The sequence below is a fragment of the Myotis lucifugus genome, unplaced genomic scaffold, assembly GCF_000147115.1.
Source record: "Myotis lucifugus unplaced genomic scaffold, Myoluc2.0 scaffold_448, whole genome shotgun sequence".
Taxonomy (NCBI): domain Eukaryota; kingdom Metazoa; phylum Chordata; class Mammalia; order Chiroptera; family Vespertilionidae; genus Myotis; species Myotis lucifugus.
The window spans coordinates 688,690-701,744 of record NW_005871496.1 but is presented as its reverse complement, the minus strand read 5'-3'; the positions used below and the strand labels follow the sequence as shown (position 1 = coordinate 701,744).

The 13,055-nt window shown below is 62.9% G+C and overlaps 1 protein-coding gene across 1 annotated transcript in view; it reads right to left on the bottom strand.

The window, feature by feature from the left end:
* The window catches only part of CEP164 (centrosomal protein 164), a 70,688-nt gene continuing 57,633 nt past the window's right edge, over positions 1–13,055 (bottom strand). Inside the window, 18 exon segments of the mRNA XM_023744296.1 lie at positions 1–1,253; positions 1,427–1,578; positions 2,246–2,312; positions 3,068–3,200; positions 3,203–3,357; positions 3,654–3,768; positions 4,287–4,394; positions 4,913–5,123; positions 5,458–5,525; positions 5,778–5,904; positions 6,178–6,353; positions 6,837–6,920; positions 7,252–7,395; positions 8,349–8,471; positions 8,769–8,888; positions 9,073–9,150; positions 10,071–10,287; positions 10,367–10,496. Of these exon segments, the coding sequence (XP_023600064.1) occupies positions 1,177–1,253; positions 1,427–1,578; positions 2,246–2,312; positions 3,068–3,200; positions 3,203–3,357; positions 3,654–3,768; positions 4,287–4,394; positions 4,913–5,123; positions 5,458–5,525; positions 5,778–5,904; positions 6,178–6,353; positions 6,837–6,920; positions 7,252–7,395; positions 8,349–8,471; positions 8,769–8,888; positions 9,073–9,150; positions 10,071–10,287; positions 10,367–10,496 (2,285 nt within the window). The 3' untranslated portion in view covers positions 1–1,176.

Sequence of the window (13,055 nt, the reverse complement as noted above, 5' to 3'; positions counted from 1 at the left end):
TAGAAAATGGACCAACAGAGATTTAATTGATGTACAAACACAGGCTGGTTACAGAGAGGGTGCAACACATACGCTAGTCCCACAGGATCCGCCACGGACCTGTTTCTGTGTGGCAGACTGAGCCGAGCACGCAGGGTAGATAAAAGCCATCGGGTCTGGTTTCTTAGTTGGTCTCCATGCATAGAGGCCAGGGCAACCCCACAGCTTTCCCGGCAAGAAGAAGGGAGTGTTCTGTTCTTTACACCGACACAGATGTCAGAGACGTGTCTGCGGACTCCAGGGGGCCGCTGTGAGAGGGGTGCAGGGGGCTGTGCAGATGGGCAGTGGCTCCTGGGGCACAAGACCCCTCCCTCTAAGGCCCCGCTCCGGCCCTGCCCCCACCTCCTTAGACCCAGTCTCCCAGCTGAGCAGGGTGGGCACAGCAGAAAACAGCTAGAAACAAGCACACGTGGATGCACCCAGGGGTGAGAGGCGAGAGCACCAGCACCATCCGGCTTTCCCGGGCGGCTCTCACTGAGCTGTGTGCTGCAGACCTGAGAAGCCACGGGGAGGGCTCTGCACAGAGCCCAGCAAAGGGAAGGGTGCCCTGGGGACAGCACAGTGCGGCTGAGGGAAGGGGGGCCCCAGCACCCTCGGGCAGGGCTGGGCCCAATCCTGAGATAGTCAAAAGGAGAAACAGAGAACTCAAGAAAGGGGACGTTTTAAAAAAGGGAAGGAGGAGAAAAGAGAAATGGCCTGAGCTCATGTGCTGAGGTATTGGAGAGACAGCGTCCCAGGCACAGGGCACAGGACACAGGACGCGGGGGCCTTGCTCATGGAGTGAGGACTGCGCATGTCACTGTGCGGAGCCCTGCAGGCCGGTGCAGGCTCACCTCGCTCCACAGGGATCCCTGGGCCTCTGACATCAACGCCGGTGATGCCCCCTCCCCGAAGGTGCCCATGTCCCAGGGGCCCACATCAGCGCTGCCATATCCTCACAGCGGCTCACAGACGTCCCACGGTCACCCTGCAGTCCGCTCGTGGTCGCTGCAGGTGGCTCCTAGCTCTCAGCTCTGCCATCCTCTCCACCCAGCCCGCCTCCCCTGCTGTAGAGCTTCATCCGAGGCAGGTGCAGGCCCCTCCTCGGCTCCTGGCCTGGGAGCAGGAGATGCGGGGGCCCACACGGCCGCTCGAGCCTCAGTAGCGGTTCACCTGCAGCCTGTTGTTCTCATCCAGGCTCAGCTGCAGGAGGCCCGAGGCTGCTGGCTTGGGCGCTAAGAACAGATGCCTGGCCACAAGGTGAAGGAAAACTGCAGGCAGCTGAGCACCGGGAAAGGCCAGGGAAGGAAGGGAAGGAAGGGAAGGAAGCCCAACAGGATCATCCTCGGACCCCCAGGGCACAAACACAGCCGCCCCGCTCAGCCAGCCGGCTACAGCAGGAAGGGGCCAGGGTTTGAGAGATGGCTGAAAGGATATAACTTGGGGTCATTCCTGTAGTGTTCCAGCCACCGCCGGTTAGCCTCGATCATGCCCTGCAGACTGGCGCTGCCCACCTCGGGGACGTGGGAGTGGGGATGCTGCAGGAGGCGGAGCTGCTCCCTGGAAGGAGGAGGCAGGGGCAGGAGGGCCAGGGGAGGGCCTGTGACTCGGTGACCAAAGGCAGCACATCGCCCCCTCCCCCAACATCAGCTACAGGCTTATGGGGTGGCTTTAGCCATTCAAAGCTTCCCCCACTGGCAGGAGGCCCTCGGGACTGTCCCCCCCCCCCCCCCCAGCTGGGTTCTCCTGACATCAACACTGTGGCTCCACACACACAGATCCTGGTCCCATCTCATCAACAAATGCCCGCCCAGCATCAGCTCCCACTGGTCAGAGGGGTGGGGGGTGCTAATGGTTGGGCCTGTGGGGGGGGGGCAGGGGATGTGGCCAGGAACAGGATAAGCAGGCTCAAATGCTGGCCCACCTGTCTCCCCCACAGGGCGCCCCCTCCTCCAGATGCTGCTACAGGACTGGGGAGGCAAGGAACTGTGGGCAAAGCCACTCCGGGCTGGAGAGCTGGAGGGCCACGCGAGGGCTGTGCCAGGGCTGGCCAGGCTGCTTCCTCCCCGAGGTGCCACAGGGCACTTCCTCACGGAGCTGGGCTCCGGGACTCTCCTCTGGCTGTGCCGAGGGGCGGCTGGGACCCAGGCCTGCCTGACCCTCAGGGCTGCCCCACCTTGAGCTCTGCTCCCCTCAGAGGTGGCGCCAGAGCTGCAGGGAGTCTTACCTGGCAGACACGTAGCCCAGCCTGTTCTCCAAGGGCACAGGGCTGCTGCGGAGACTGGGGCTCCCAGCTGGGGAGCAGGAAGCAATGGCTCAGGACAGGGGCCAGCTGGGCCTGAGCCTCAGCCGCCCGCCCGAGCAGCCGCCCCTGCTCCCCAGCACCTCTGCCTCCTCACAACAGAAAAGGCAGTGCCCCTCCCAAGGAGAACCTACACACAGGGAGACCTTCAGCTGCTGGAAGCGAAAGGTGGGAGGCGGGAGTCACCCTGTCCATTTCATCTCCAAAACGTAATCTACTTTTCTGTTTCCATTTCCAGTCGGTTCGATTCCCAGTCAGGGCACATCCCTGGGTTGCAGGCTCAATCCCCAGTGCAAGAGGCAGCCCATCAATGTTTCTCTCTCATTGATGTTTCTATCTCTCTATCCCTCTCCCTTCCTCTCTCTAAACATCAGTAAAAACATTAACAAAAACAACAAAAAACGAATGACGACCTCAGAGGGTTACAGGCCTAAATGAAAAACTTTACATGAAACACCCGGCCTACAACACAGCGCTCCCGATGGCGCCTCATGATGATAAGGACGACGGCCTTTCGGTTCTGCTGAGTTCTGGAGCCATAAAGGCCCCAGTGGCCCAAGCCCAGGCGAACCGCCCTCACCCACGGAGCCGAGGGGGCTGGCCCGGCCAGGCCTGCTTCCCAAGGGGCCAGTCAACCGAGCAGTGACCCAAAGCTGGGAGGAGGGAGGAGGGGGGTAGGGGAAGAAGAGAGGAAGAGGAGGAGGGGCAAGGCTGGGCCCAGGTCACATGCGGCCGAAGGAAGCTCACCTGGGAAGTACTTGCGCCACTTCTCCACCAGGAAGTCGTCCATGGCCTGAGTGGCGGAGGAGGAGAGCCTGGGGCCCAGCCCCGGGTCCCAGGCCCACTGGGTGGGGGTCCTCCCGGAGGGAGGGGGGCGGGGGCGGGGCCGGGGCCGGGGTGGAAAGTGAGGAGCGGGGGCGGCTGGGTGCCGAGGACGCCCAGCAGGCTGAGGACCTGGTGCAGCTGGCTGCTGATGTGCCGCAGGGAGCTGTCCAGGCACCGGATCTTGTCGGGGGCGGGGGGGCTGGCCGGGCTGCCTGGAAGGGAAGAGGCCGGTGGTGAAGGACCCAGGCCCCCGGGCCCTGTGGCGCCGCAGAGGGCCGGGCCTCGGTTCCCGGCAGAGCAGACAGCCAGAGCGCAGAGGCTGGTCAGGGACTGCGCACTCGGAAGGCTCCGGCGTGCGGCCTGTGGGCGGGAAAGCCCGAGCCGCTCCTCCTCGCCCAGCACCCACCGAGGACCCGCTCAGACACGGCTCCCCGAGGCCCGCACAGAGCGGAGGAGGGGCTGCCCGTTTCCCTCTCCACGGAAACCGGTCCCTGCGGCCACCACTCACCATGAGGCAGGGGCCCGGACTCTGAGCTTCCACTGCTAGTGTCTTCCGTGTCGCTGAGGTCAAAGGTCACCACTTTCTTGGTGGGGGGCCCTCTCAGAGTGTCCTCATCTAGAGCCTGTGGGTAGAAGCAGCAGTTCTTGCTGGCCCTCGCCCTGCGCCTTTGCCCACTGGCTTTGTGCTGGAGAGGAGCCCTTCACCCCTTCAGGTGCGGGCTCTTTGGGGCCAGGGTTCTGGGAGGGGCACATCCTGTGGGCTGCCTCGCGGGGTGGGGGGCGGGGGTAGGGAGAGGCTCACAGAACTCACCCACCTGAGACGCGGGCAGGCAGGCCACCAGGACCAGGCTGGTGCCCACCCTTTCTCTCCCCAGTAAACTCACCCTGCAGGGTCTCCCCACCCACGCCTGGGCATCCGGGGAAAGGCTGATCCCCGGAACACCTGCCCTCAGGTTCCATGGCCGGGGAAGGGCCAGGGCTAGATCCTCTCCCAAGAAGCTTCAGCAAGAAGCTCCGGGTCTCTCAGAACCACGCAGCACAAATTACCCAACGCAGAGCTGAAGCCATGCCGTCTCCCCGCCCGGGAGCCTCAACAGGACCCAACACCCAACCGCATCCGGGCTGTGTGGCCAGGGCTCACCTCGTCCCGCAGAGAGGCCTCCAGCTCGCTCAGCTTCTCCTCCTTCCTCTGCAGCAGGTCGCGGCCTCTCCGCATGGCAGACTGCATCTCCCCCAGGTGCCTGGCCTCCTGCAGTCACGGGAGGGGAGGGGCCTGTGTGACCCACAGATGCTGGGGCCCAGCCTCGCCCTCTGTTCGCTGGGTTATGGTGAAACATTACTTAACTCTCAGTCTAGGTTCTCAGCTAGGAGAACTGCTACTTTTCATGGGCCCTGAGAATTAACTGAGATGCAGTATGTTACAAGGGAGGCGCTGGATGTGAAATTCAGAGCAGCTTACTGCACTCCTCACCTAGACAACGGAGTAACACTGGCCCCTTGCACATCACCTGCGGTTCCTGGGAGGCCATGCGGTTTCTATCAGAGCATCCTGCCCATGGTGCCCAGCCTCGCGACCCTAAGGTGAGTCTTTTCATCCTCGGGGAGCCACAGAATCTCCATCCCCGGCCCACCGCCCGACATGACGTGTGCCCAGAGCCCAAGGCTGTGCATCCGCCCTCATGGGGTCCCCAGAATGAGCAGTGGCGGGCGCAGCCCCGGCTCCCCAGACTCCCTCCCCGGGGCCCAGGCTGTCCTCCAGGCTCTGACCTCCTCCAGGCCCTTGCGCACGTCATCGCCCAGGGCCTTGGTGCCCAGCAGGTCCTCGGGCGCACCCGAAGCGGTGCCCAGCTCGTGGCCCCAGTGCTGCTGGGCGGCTTTCAGGGCTGCCTGCCGCCTGCGCATGGAGCGCGTCTGCCGCACCAGGAAGGCCTTGGCACTGCGGAGAGCCACCCCCTCGGCAGAGAGGTAGTGCCGGAAGCTGATGGGGACAGGCGGGGAGGGGGGCGGGGGTGAGAGGGCCTACAAAGACTCCAGAGCCCTGCTCTGGGTCACTCCAGCTCCTGGCAGACACCCATCCTGAGCAGACTGGGGGTGGGGCGGGGCTGCCGAGGAAAGGAACCCAGCCCCTGGAGACCACACAGGGCGTGTGGCACTGTCCTCCAGATAGAGGCCAGGCACTCCGGTCAGCCTGACTCTCAGCCTGCCGCGCCCAGTCACGGTGGGCACCGACTTCTCTGAGCTATGCCCACGGGTGACTGCCGTGACCTCACTTCCCCCGGCCCAACCCCAAATAGGACGGGCCATCGACGCACCTGTCCAAGGATGAGTCGGCGACCTCCGGGCTCTGGGAGACAGAAGGGGACACCTCTTTGGTCTGCTTCTGAGGACACAGGAAAACCCACTGACCCAGGCCAGCAGGTGCACGCAAGCGCCAGGCCTGAAACCCTCCCAGAGCCGACGCCCCGGCCCTGCTGGAGGCCGGGCACTGTTCACCCCTGAGACCCTCGGACTATGGAAGTGGGGGACCAGGAACAGTAAGAACAGGAGCTGGAGGCCCAATACAGAGCAGAGCCCCGCCCCTCCTGGAGCCCCGCCCAGCCATCCTGTCCCTGCCAAGGCCAGAGAGGCTCACGGTGCCAGGGGGTGTCTTCAGGTCCTGGACGTGGAGGTCTGGCTCACAACAGGGGGAAGCACTGCTCGCCTCGACCGCCAGCCCTTTCAGCGCCTCCTGCTTCCTCTGAGCTTCAGCCTCCAGGTCACTGTGGGTGGGGGTGCAGGAGGTGAGCAGGCTCCCCTGAGCACACTGTCGAGACCCCTGGTGGTCTTGGAGCCTCACCCGAGGTAGAAAATAAGACCATCTCCATCGCTTCACTTCCGGCCAAGCCTCTGAGGCAGGGCTGGGGCTTGAACGGTGAAACCAGGACCCCAGCTGCTCCCGCCTCCTCACACCCCCATCCCTACCACAGGCAGCAGAGCCTGGCTCCAGCCCTGCCTGGGACGGGCCGAACAGCGGAGGTCAGAGGGCACGCCACCTGATGCGTCTCTGCAGCCCCTTGGCCTGGGCCTGCAGCTGGTCCACCTGGGCTTCCAGCTCCAGCTTCTGGGCCCGCAGCTCGCCCAGTCTTCTTCGGAGCTGCCGGTTGGACTCGAGCAGGCGCGTGTGCTCCTGCTTTGCCTCTTCCAGGTGTTGATGGGTGGCTGTGACTTCCTGGGCAGAGGAAAGACAGAAGCGCCTGGAGAAAGAGTGGGAGAAGGCAGGGAGCCGGAAGCCCCAGGACAGGGCCCCGACAGGGCCCACACACCGGGCCCACACACCGAGGTCACGGGTCCTCCCCCTCCCACCCACCCCCCACTCCTTGGCATCCTGTGCTGGCTCCCCCACAGGTACTGCTGGTGGAATAGCCCCAGGGCCTGCAGGCAAAGACCAAGTGAACAAGCGGTGGGGGGTGGGGAAGAGAGAGGGGGGCAGACAGGGAAGCCAGGTGAGGAGACCAGGCTCGCTCTCCAGCGCCACCTGCTGCTTCAGGCCGACAGCCACCTCTCCTTGGGGCAGCCTCCTCCTGAGGGAGGGGACCAGCCTGGGCTACCGCCAGGCCCCAGGGCGCAGGGGCAGGAAAGGCCCATCCTGTCTTGGGGGAACCATGTCTCCAAGATCAAGGGCACCTGGGGACCCTCCACCCCACTCCCTCACCTGAACGTCCAGCTGAGCCAACCTGGCCTTGACCTCTTTGGCTCTGGTTTCCAGCTCCACCTCTAAACCTTGGAGTTTCCTTTCCTGCACAGAGCAAAGTCGGAGGAAAAAATGTATGTGTAGAAACGGTGCGAGGCATGAGGTGAGGGCAGGAGGGGTCCTGACCCCCAGGCCATGGCACACCCCCTGATAGGCTCCCACCCCCTCCCATGAGCCCCTGTGGCCTCCCAGGAAAGCACCACCCCTTGTTTATGCCCAGGGTGGGCAAGGAGCATGAGGTGCCAACCCCAAGGTCCTGGAGGGGCTGACCCCCTTGGCCCAGAAAACAAAGGAGCACCGATGTCCCAGACTGGGGTCGGCCAGCGAGAACCCCTCCCGCAGCTGCTGGCCTGCTGCCCCCACTGTCCCAGCCCACCTGCTCCCGGTGCCGGAGCCCCAGGCCCTCCAGCTGCCTGGCCTGCTCCTGCCTCGCGGCCTCCAGCTCCCGCTCGTGGGTCCTGCGCAGGCGCTCCAGCTCCCCAGTCAGGTGCCCCAGCAACGTGGCCCGCTGTGTCCTCTCCTGCACCAAGGGGGCCGCCAGTAGGAAACCACAGTCCCCACCCCTGCCAGTGCCCCAAGGCCAGCCCTTAGGACAGCGGGGTCCCCCCAGAGAGCACAGGCTGGACAGTGTGGTGAGGAAATGCCCTGGGGAGCCTCCTACTGCTGTTGCCTCCCTCAGGGAAGAGGCCATTAATAGTTCCCTCTTCCTCACAGGTCAGGACTGGTTTGGGAAGGAAGTCAGATCCCTCATGACCCGCTGGTTCTGCCGGGAAAGACAGCACAGAGAGTCTGGGATCTGGGGTCCCTGGAACCGCAGCCTAGAAGTCCAGGCAGAGGCCCAGCCACAGGCCAAAGTCAGCCACGGCCACTGCTCACCCAACAGTAGCAAGCCAAGCCGAGGGCGGTGGCTTAGGTAACTGACCTTTCCCACCCAGGCCGAGGCTGGAGATGGGCAGGTGAGGTTTGCCTACTGTTTGGCTCCTGCCAGGCTATTTCCTGGTGTCCTGGGTTCCTATGAACCCTGGTGGCAGGGTTAGGGTGGCCAAGGCTGAGGCTCTGGGATCGGACAATCTAGGCTTGGACCCTAGCTCCTGCCTGTCAGCCATGGGTCGGGGCAAGTGGCTCGCGCTCCCCAACTCTCAGTTTCCTCACTTTTAAAATGGAGGTAATGATAGGACATCCCCCCGGGGTGCTGTGAGGACTGAATGAGCTAATCTAGACCAAGCGCTGAGAACAGGGCCTGGCACGCGGCCCACGATCAATGCCAGGATCGTCACCCGAAGGCCAGTGCAGCCTGCCCGGCGGAGGGTCCCTCCTCATCCGATGGCTGAGGCACAACGGGACTTGGCCAGGGCAGGGCCAGGGAAGAGAGCCTCCCACAGACACTCCCCGCCTCCCCTCCCCCTCCCCCCGCCTCCAGCCGGCCCGCCAGGGCCCAGGCTGAGCCACATGTGCCACGGGGAGGGCCGTCACCTCGGCTTCATACTGCTCTCTGGCCTCCGCCACCGCCTGCCGGTGCTCCTCCTTCATCTTGTCCATCCTCCCCTCGTGTTCCCGTTCCACCTCCCGTCGCTTCTCTCTCAGGAGCCCACTGAGCTGCAGGGCAGGCGGCAGGATACAACGGGGGACTGAGCGGGCAGCACGCGGGACTGAGCATTCGGCCTCACACGGCACCCCCCCGAAGGCTCCCACGCACCCAGGTGCACGACAGGTGATGGCCACGCTCCCCACTGCCTCCCACACACAGGGCATGGCGTGGAGAAGCACTGCCGCGAGGGAACTGGGCTGTGAAACGGGAGCGGAGTGCCAAAGTGAGAGGACCCTCTGGGCCAGGATGGCTCAGCGGTCAGAGCACCACGACACTACCCGAGCCGGGAGCAGCGCAGCACACACCTCCTGCTCGTACTCCAGCAGCTGGCGCGCTCTCCGCTCCGCCCACCCCAGGCTCTCCTGCTGCTGGGCCTCCGCTTTCTGCTGAGCTTCCTCTCCCCCCTTCTGGAGGCTGGAGACCACCTAGGAGGGCCACGGGGGTGAGGCAGAGAGCACGAGAGTGGCCGGGGACCCACTTCCCAGGACCCGATGCCCCTCCCGCAGGCTGCAGGGGGAGAGGCTGCCTCCCTCGTGTGGCAGGGAAGGGTCGAGCGTGCGCTCAGGGCCACAGCCCAGGCTCTACCCACAGGCCAGGCCTGACACCTACCTCTCTGTGCTTGGCCTCCAGGGAGGACAGGAGCCGCGCCAGCTCAGCCCTGTGCTCTGTCTCCAGCGCTGCTGCCGCCTGGAGAGCAACAAAGGGCCAGTGAGGGATGCTGGGCAGAGAAGGCTGCCGGGCAGCGACCCAGACCAAGGAGGAGCCAGGAACACCAGCCCCAACGTGCCGCGAGCTCAGGGGATGAGGGAGCCTCTGGCACAAATTCCTTCTCCCGATACAGCTCAGCCCCTGAAGCCTGCAACCAGCCGACAGACAGGCATGTGGGCAGTGTGGAGGGCACGGAGGCGGTCCCGGCCACTGCTGCCACCCTGCCTCTGGGCGCTGGGGGCACTCCCGCTGGTGAACACGGCCAGGCAGGGAGGCTGCAGGCTTCGGCCCACGCCCGCCTGCTGGTCTCCTGGTCTCAGCGAGTCTCCATCCCTCACCAAAAGGAAAGAGAAGTCCCTCGGCCTGGCTGTTACTCACTTCAGCCTCTCACCTGAGGACAGACCCTCACACCAGCGGGGCATGGAGGAAGAGCGAAGGACAACTTCCTGAGTGCGCTACCGCTCAGCAAAGGCAGGAGAAAGGGGAGGGTGGAAGGTCATCGCATGTCCCCAGAGACAAGGACAGGGACGAGGCACAGGGGTCTCAGGACCTCTGCTCTGGTCGAAGTTCTTTCAGTCGTGAAATCTCCCCAAACCCATAGCCATCTCCCCCCAAACTTCCTCCCAGCCATGGCAGCACCCAGGCACCAGGCCCAGCAGCCCTCCAGGAGCCTCTGCGACCGCTCTCTGCAGGGACCAGACCCAGCTCCTGCCCGCAGCCAGCTGGGTCACGTGAGCAATGGGCCCAGGGTCTGCGCCCCGTCTGTGCAGACCCCACTTTCCACCCGGCGCCCACCTGCACGCCCAAGTCTCGCTCGCTCTCTGCACTCGGTCCCTCCCCAGGCAGCCCAGGCCTTGTGGGGCCGTATCAGAGAGGAAGGTCCCACTCTACTTGCTCACCTCTTTCCTCTCCCCTTCCAGCTGCTCCCTCCACTGCTGCCGGGCCTTCTCCTTCTCGGCATTCAGGGCAGCCTGCTCTCTCCTCTCTGAAGCCTCCATCTCTCCCCGGAGCAGCTCCAGCACACGCTGGCTGCCCTGCTCCAAGCTGGCCCTCTCGGCCTCCTGCAGGGCCGCCAGCTCCTCTCTCAGCCTCTGCAGGGAAGCCTGGTGCTCGGCCCTGGGCAGACGGAAGGGTGAGGAAGGAGCTGAGCCCTCGGGGCGGCCCCAGGGGCTGGGCAGCTCGCATGGGCACTCACCTGATTCGGTCCGCATCTGCCTCTGTGCTGGACTGGACCTGGGCCCGGAGCCGGGCCAGCCTCCGGCTCTCCTCCTCTCTCATCTGAGTCCCCTCCTCCTCAGTGGCCTTCTGCAGCTGTTCTTGCAGAGCTTGGGAGGAAAGGCAAGGCAAGTCTGCTGAGGGCCCACCCTATTCCAGCCGTATCCCCGGCTCTCGGCCCACAGGCCTGTGGCCTGCTGGGAAGTTTCTGGAGTCTTACAGGGGCACTGACCCCAGCCTCTGGTCTCTTACAGGGGCGCTGACCCCAGCCTCTGGTCCTGCTGCCTCCCTGCACCTCCCATGGGAGGGGGACCGTGAACTCCCCTGCCCTTTCCTCAGCAAGCGGATTACAGGCTGCCTGATCCCAGACCAGCATTCCTCCCCCAGGCTCCCTCTGCCTCAGCCTGACCCTGGTCCACATCTTTCTCTCTCCACCCATAGGTTCTGCTCCAGCCACTTTCGATGAGCCACCTCTGACCCCACCGCTCTCCTGGCCTCTGGGCCTTGCTCCTGCCGGTTCCTCTGCAAGAATCCCCTTCTGCCTGCCCATCCGTGTTCATCATTCAATGCCAAGCCCCGCCCTCTCAGAGGAGTCTTTCTGACATGCTGGAAGCCAATCCACCCTTGCTGCTTGACGCAGTCGCTGCAGGGATGTTTCAAGGGACCTGGCGTATATGGCATACTGTTCTTAATATGTTTGCTCCCCCTCTTAATGCTATGTGTTTTAAACAGGACCACCTCTCTGAGAAAGGTTGTTTCCCCAGGTGAGGATTTTTATCAGTAAAACCCCTTAACTAAGTGCCAGGTGGGTAGTTAATCACTTTACGCTTAAACTACATAATCTTTACTTAGAATAATCTCCTTCAGTTACATCCTTGTAGCTTAATAGAACAATAGAGTAACCTTGGAATGGAGATAAGAAACGCCCTGACCTTTGGAATAGAATAGATAGGGTTAAGATCAAATAGTATAAATACAAATGTAAGAGGACAATAAAAAGAGGAACCTGGCTAGGAGGAACCTCGCCATGATGATCACCTGAACGCTGTCTCCATGTCATTCCTTCCTCGCCGACTCCGTCCACATCTTGGGGAACCCCTGGACTTGTTGGGGCTGGACCCCAACACTGACACCACCCCCCAGTTCACCAACCACCCCATCACAGCTACATCCCGCCGCTCCACACTGCCTCACAAGTAATCACCTGTACGTCTGTTTTTCTTTCAAGTTTGGGAGCTTCTCCAGAGAAAGAACCTTTTCTCCAAACGTGTTACATCCCAGGTACCGAGCACAGGACCCGCCCTGGGATAGGTGCTCCGTACTGTCTGCTGACTTCCAACAGTGTCTCCTAGCCCCAAACACAGGCCGGCCCATAAGTCACCTTCCCGTTTAAAACTTTAATAACGTTTTTGGCAGTAATTTTTTTTTAATTTTTATTTCAGATTCTGAAAACTTGTTCCCTGGAAATTTATTATGGGAAAATGAATGATGGAACAACGCATGAAGATCACCGAATTTCATTTTCAATCAGCCCTCCACGACTCTAACACAGAGAGCACATATAGGCTTCCATTTTGGGTCCACCCACTGACCCAGCAGTGCGTCCCAGGCAGGAGACCGTGCTCAGATCACACACAGAGGAACACAGGGGGTGCCGGGGGAGCAGGGCTGAGTGTGTGCAGGGCGGTGGGGGGGAGCAGGGCTGAGCGTGTGCAGGGCGCTGGGGGGGGGGGGGAGCAGGGCTGAGCGCTTGCAGGGCGCTGGGGGGGAGCAGGGCTGAGCGCTTGCAGGGCGCTGGGGGGGAGCAGGGCTGAGCGTGTGCAGGGCGCTGGGGGGAGCAGGGCTGAGCGTGTGCAGGGTGCTGGGGGGGAGCAGGACTGAGCGTGTGCAGGGCACTGGGGGAGAAGCAGGGCAGACTAGGGCAGCACATGCCACAGACTTACACACGGACCCCCATAAGGTGCACTGGTGCATGAGCTCACACCCAGGACTGCCCAGCAGCTTAGGGACATGTTAACAGCCGTCATGGAAAATGCCACGGAAAGACCCTGTGCTTTGAAGTGGAAAGTGAAGGACATTTATGTGACATCATTTTTCATACATAGTTTTAAAAATTCGCATTTTCTGTACTTTGTATTGTAAAAATAGGAAACATTAAAAAACAAAAAAAATTATTCAATTTTTAAACGGTAAAGCGACTTAGGGGCCACCCTGTATAAGCAAGCTCTGGGGACCTATGAGGGCATCCTCTGGACAGACCGACCACGGGAACCATGTCGCCCCAGCAGACATCCCGCTGCTGGCCCCAGGCCCCCAGGCCCCCTGGCCCCCAGCCCCAGGCCCCCAGGCTCCCCGGCTCCCCGGCCCCAGGCCCCCAAGCCCCTCACTGCGCGCCCCCCGCCCCGCCTCCAGGCCCCCCAGCCCCAGGCGCCCCCAGGCCCCCCAGCCCCAGGCGCCCCCAGGCCAGGGCCGGGAGCTGTGCTCAGGGAGTCCAAGCCCAAGGAAAACATGTCTCGGGAGACAGCGCCTTTGAGAAGCTTCAGTAATGAGTTCCAAAGCTCGAGAAGAGTTAGGCTCACTTTCTGTTCAGGTTGTCAGTTCGGGGTTCCTCCTTCTCGAGGCAGGAGCGGGGGTCAGGGAAAAACCCTTGCCCTGACCCTGGGGGGCCC